General features: G+C 44.1%; 1 protein-coding gene across 1 annotated transcript; it reads right to left on the reverse strand.

Annotated features, from left to right (window-relative positions):
• Positions 1 to 1,251: 1,251 nt before the first annotated feature.
• On the reverse strand, positions 1,252 to 2,885 carry LOC143428178 (uncharacterized). Its single transcript, XM_076902898.1, has one exon. The coding sequence runs from the start codon at positions 2,883 to 2,885 to the stop codon at positions 1,539 to 1,541; it is 1,347 nt and encodes a 448-aa protein (XP_076759013.1). The 3' UTR covers positions 1,252 to 1,538.
• Between the last annotated feature and the right edge of the window lie 3,384 nt (positions 2,886 to 6,269).

The following is a 6,269-nucleotide window of genomic DNA, read 5'->3' on the forward strand; positions in this document are numbered from 1 at the left end:
CGTTCCTATTTTTCCGCCCCTCGCAAGGGTTCTACAAAGTTTATTACGAGCCGTAATCCCTTTTCCCTTTTACGACAAAGTTCGTCTGACGCGGAACGATGGCTAGCGTTTAAGCCGGGAAAGCGGCGTATTACACAATGGTTTTAAGCAGAAAATTAGATTTCTTAACGGTTCTGCGTTTAATAAAGTTGCCACTGAACGCAATGCCCGCGTAACAACCTCTGAAACGAAATAATTACACCTCGAATCGGGTAACTTGAATATCGAGGTGGAGCTACTTGAATCGAACTCGTTTCAATAATGTGTTACAAGTTTTAAAAAAAGAAGAAAGAACTCAACCTTGCACGAACCGTGAATCGCGATGGAACGACGTTCGTTCGTAGACCGTGAAAAATGCTACGAAAATGAAGAGTTCAACGAAATGGATACACTTGAAAAGTGACAAAGAGGATGTGATTTCCAGGCTGACACGTTCACTTTATTCATACGCGTTAGTGCCGGGAGAATTTGAAGAGAGAAGAGCACGAGCACGACGGAACGACGGGATGTGTAGAGAAAAAGGCGGGCGAGAGACAAAATTCGCAGCGAGAAGGGCCTCTCGTTTGCATGCAAAGTGCCACCCACCCTCGTCGCCAATTGTAATGAGAAAGCGCGTGTACTTTGAATCACGCGAATGCCCGCGATTCATATACGGCAGTAAAGTAGAAACGCTTGCTTACTCGCATCCTTTATTTCCGTCGCAAAATAGATCGCGATCCTCCCGCTACCCCCATCGTTATTCGCGCGGCAAATGCGTCGCTTCGAAACACCGCGTTCACAGGTCGGATATTGTATTCGAACTACGGTCGCGCGAATTAAACCTATCGCGTTGTTACATACATTGCATATCACTCTTTTGAAAGTACAAAGGTATCTAAAAAAGAATGCAACGATAAGTCTCGTTTGTGTTCGATCGCCAAACAGAAACTTCTCGTTCTCAAATAGATTTAATTTACGATTAACTAAACGAAGTTTGCTATAAACACATTGATGAACGACACTGAATTTTACCTTTCTGTTCAGTTACGTACATATATTTTATTGATCACAGAAAGAGCAGTGATACGATATAACAGATTCGAAGAGTGACCACAGAAATTGCACTAGTTGAAAGATCAATGGAGGTGGCTTCTAAGGGTGGTAAAATTTTATCGTCCACTATCGTAACCCGATTTTGAAAACGTTGACTCGAATTAGTCGAACTTTCAGAAGCGATCCTAGTTAGGAAATGAAATTGAACCGGAAATAGGGATCGAACGGCAGTTAAGATAGAACGGTTGGCCGATGCGCGACTATCGATTGACCTTGCTCTTCTCGCCGGCCCTTTCTGCGAGCTCGTCTCGTGGAACATCGCGACACATCCGCGGAATCGTAGAATCCGAAATAGGGGCAAACCTTCTCCACTTGGCGCCGTTCCAAAGTCCTTTTATCACAGATCGTAATGCAGGTACGAACGACGCCACCCTCAGAATCATTCGACACTCTCGTTTCCTCCTTCCTCAGCACTTGGCCGCGCAGCCAAAATCAGGCTTCGCCAGGCGATCTCTAATTTCCATGATCAACTCCATCAAACGTTGCTTATACTGCTTCGAGGCCTGACACTGGACCCTCATCAACTCGTCACGTCTGTCACCGTGTATTACATCGTCCAGAGCCTTGCCACATTTCACGAAGTACTTCTCCACTGCATCGTTGGACAGCAGTTGGATCGGCAAATAGGTAATCGCGTGCACGAGCGCAGCTGGCCTGAACTCTTCGCAGCTCTGAACGAATTCCTCGCGCGGCAAACACTCCTCGACATCGAGGCCCTCGCTGGCCAACTCTTTCTTCATGGTGTCGCAGTAGACGTCGAGCATACTCTCGTAACATCGTTCTCTAATGGCATAACTGGTACCTACGTAGAGGAGAACCATGAAATCAACCCTTGGTGGGCCGTACCGCGTGAATTGATAGTCTATCAGGTAACAGCCCGTGACCTTGCCGTTGGCGTCCTTCTTGAACATGATATTGTTCAGCCATAGATCCCCGTGGCCTACAAGGTTCCTTAATTTCTTCGACCGCGTGGACATCTTCGGTAACCTCAACATCCACGTAGCTATCCAATTCTTTATCGCGGCCCTCTCGTTGTCGGTCAACCCTTCAGCGAAGTCGACCAACACTTCGGCGCCTTTGCGAGACGACAGAAAAAACCTGCGCGTGTGCTCGTGGTGGTCGTTCATGCTTACCTCGTACAACATCTTACCATGGCGATCGAACACCGTTTCGCCGGTGCTGCGACGGAGCTTCTCGTCCAGTATCAACGACCTCGAATGGAAGGTGGACAACGCTCTCACGCTGTACAGTAGCAGCTCCTCGTCGCACACCACGTGTTTGTCCAACGTGACGTAGCCTTCCTCCTTCGCGTCCTCCAGCACGATTATCCGATTTGGCTTGCCCAAATAGAAATCCGGCAGCCATTTCATGTTCGTACCCACGCCCATCCTTGGTATCAACTCGCTGTAGACAATTATCTCCTTGTCGAACGCGTTGTGGTCCGTCAGGAAAGTGTACTGCGAGGTGGTGACCAGTGGCGGTGTTTTCGCGAAGAATTTCAACCGCTCCGTTTTCTCGCCGATCTTCACCGTCACGATCAGATGGTAATACTGGCCCAGGAACCCAGTCAGCACATCCAGGTGGTCCAAACTCCACTGCAAGATCCGGAAGTTGCTCGTGCGAAGTTTCCGCTTGACGATCTTATCGACGTCGGAGTCGAGGAGCAGCGGGGATTCATTCGCGACAGGGCAGCCCTGGGACACGGCCGCGTCGTTCAAACGGCAACCGTGATCGGCACTGATGATCGTCGCCATGCTCGCGATCTGAGATCTGGACGCTCGTTACGCGCTGGCGAATTTATACGCGCGCGTACGAGCTCGCTCGCATGCGCAGCTTTTCTGCACTCGTAAATAACCATCTCGATGCGGTTCGAGGGAGACGCTGGGAAATGATTCCTCGACAGATAACGGAGTCTGTGGCAACAGATCGTGCTTAACAGGATCGATGGGGACAGAGGCAGACGGGGGTGCGAGTAAACGATTTGACGTGAATTTATGCCATTTCGAAAATATATTGCCGTCTCGAAGTTGTATTTTACTAACTGTTCGCTATTGTAACTCTTGACTGTTGTACTTCAGCAAGCTTTAGATGGAAAACACTGAAAGCTCTGGGTATGCTGCGGCTGGTGCGACTCAAAATCTGTCATAGTCAAAGGGTTAGCAATTGTGGTAATATCTTAAATAAAATATAAAGGACAATGTACAATAATTATGAATGCAAATTTGATGAGAAGAAACTTGAATCGCGAATCGTAAATCGTTACAGAAATTCGTGAGCCATCGCTCGCACTGCGACCACTGGAAAAATTTCGTGATCAGCGCAATTCCGTAGTCGAAAAATCAAATATCCGCGGATCGTGACTCTCTGGCGTCGATCATTTGATTTAGTACCAATGCGCGGTACTTCTGGTAGCCGACACCGATTTTTCACAGAGCATCTTCTTTAATCACGTCTGCGATCCCACGATAGCGGAATGACATTCGGAAAGATAGGAAAGGCGGAATACAATGTTTGAAATAGTCGAAAGCTCGAATTAACATCACTGTTTGATGTAATCGTGACGCGAGTTTGTTTACCATATTGATAAGAAATGCTAAAATTTCGAATCTAAAAATAAATATGCAAATAAGAAAAGGCACGTGTCGCTTAAAACAATTAAAGAGAGACGATGTATGTTGATAACAAAATTAATGTAAACCATAGGGATACGTAATGAGTTGAATCTAGTAACAACTTTATAAATAGAGAGCCGAATTTCAACATACTAATAAATAACGAACAGCTTGATTTATCAGTGAACTGATTTACGATTGTAGACGAAATGCGACAGGACAAACATAAAAGTCATTCTCGCGTTGCACGGTATACGTGTCTTACTGCACAGAAGAAAAATTTGTTCGTGAAGAAGCTTTTGCGTTTAATTTTGCGCATTTATCGTGATTTCGTTTCGAAATATTCCGCGATGCGAACAAAATTGATTTCGAATTTTTAATTTGGGATATTACAACGTTACTGTATAAGGAATTAACATTTTTTCAAACGATTGTAGCTGCCCCTTACTATTGAGAAAGGATTTCGAAGAATAAAGTATTATTAAGATGTATGTATACGTAATATAGGTCAGCAACAAGATAAATCATAACCTTCGGGCTTTTTGCGTGGGTTTCAACGAAATGTATTGAAAAACGCGATTTATAGACCATGCGTCATGCAAATATTGACAGTTCCGATGCACAGCTTCGCCACTTGTAAATATTTATTAATTTATTAGTACGCGAAACACATTTGCAATAAATCAAATGCTCACACAGGCATTCTTCATTACTATTCGCTGTTTCCTGTATCCATTTGAAGGGTTTACTCGCACGTGTTACCTTCACATCCTCTTTACTACAATTAGACGCACTGCAGTTAATAAAAATATCTAAACAATTTCACAATATTACAATTACAGTTACAGTTGCACGGAAAAAATGTATATATTGCCAATTAAATTATATTTTATAGAATATTGTTCTATTCGTGTATTAAAAAGACAAGGAACGGAACGAGAAAGTAATTTTTAGAGGCATTGCGCAATGCTGCGCGTCAGTGTCTGAAAAATCAATTAAAATAAACGAATGTTTCGTTCGATCAAGTGACCTAATTAAACAGCGCGACGATATGCCAACGATGAGCGTCGTTCTATTCCCATTCGATACGTTCAAGAAAATTTCATTTAAAATCGTACGAGGGCGCACTCGAAGTTATTAAAATGCAATATTCACATTTCAAAACAATTTGCTTCTATACTGCAACCACCGTGTCTGAAACAAAAAATGTCGAACATTAATAATAGAATGAGTGTTAGAAAAATTCGCAAGCACCATACTAAGGTGCAATTAATTACGTTTCGCACTGTAACCCTTAAGAATTTAGAAACGTTCCTCAATCCAGTCGCAGGATAATTAATTTCACCATACAAAGACGTCCAAGTCTTTCAACATCTTTCAACAATGATCACGATATTACTAAAATTAAAACCGCGCTTCCGTTCGAGATCCTAAAATACTGTCAAGTCGTCAAACCCGTGCTATTAACCACCCTCGATGAATGATTAATAAAGGAAGCATGAAACGTTGAACGCGACGCCATTCTTTCCTTCCCTTAATAAAATCCAATTTACCATCGATCGATCACTCGAATTTCCAGCGAGTGGAACGTAAGTAGCTACATATATATATGTGTAGTACATAGGAACAACAATAAGCGAGGAACGAGGAAGCGTAAAGCGAGAAGCGGAATGAACGCGCAATTCCGTCCAGGTGAAGGGGAGGGAAACGCGTGAAAGACGGCGGAAGCGGAGGAACCGAGAAAGAGACCGGTTCGAGTCCGTGGGGTGCTATAAAACAATTCCAAAGGAACTTCCCCTCCCAGTAGCCGGTGAAATTTATTTGCCCCCGCGAAGAACGCATCCAGAGCTACTTCGAAGAGCTACGTATTAATGAGCTCACACTCTGGATACCCCTTTCGGCTTCGTTACTTTGAGCTACCAAAGGCAATTCGATTAACCGCGTTTCAGACGGCTACCAAGGGTGGTGAACTTGCTAATATTGCTCGACGCGCACAATGACATTATAATTATTGCTCAGCCCTCGACGTATAGCGCCGCGATCAATGGAACGGAACCGAGAGGCTAAGCTGGCCAATCTTTTATTAAGTTCTGCAGCGATAGAACGAATGAGACGTTCGTCAATCGAAGCGATGAACTGCGTCGAATAAAACGTGCCTTTCGACTGAAATTGTAAGAAATACAAGGGTATGGCTACTTCACCTCCGAAGGGGTTGAATGTTCCTCGAGTAGACGAAAGTACTCTTGCTCGTTAAATTGAAAAACGAAAACGAATTCAGGTAATTTCGAGTTCGCGTTAATTTTATCGTAGGACGTAGTAAACTCTCGACTTTAAAAACGTCGTGATTTTTTAATTGCGTTCCTACGAGGAACTCGAACCGCACCGTGGCGCTGTTAGACGCGTGTAGATGTTGTATAAACGTGGACATGCACCGATCGCGTATCTTATCGTTTATAATTCTTCTTGCACAGCAGTTTCTGATATGTGAATTATCGTAGAACCTGCACGTGAGATTACTTGCGAATG

This window comes from Xylocopa sonorina, chromosome 10 (genome assembly GCF_050948175.1).
Source record: "Xylocopa sonorina isolate GNS202 chromosome 10, iyXylSono1_principal, whole genome shotgun sequence".
NCBI lineage: Eukaryota > Metazoa > Arthropoda > Insecta > Hymenoptera > Apidae > Xylocopa > Xylocopa sonorina.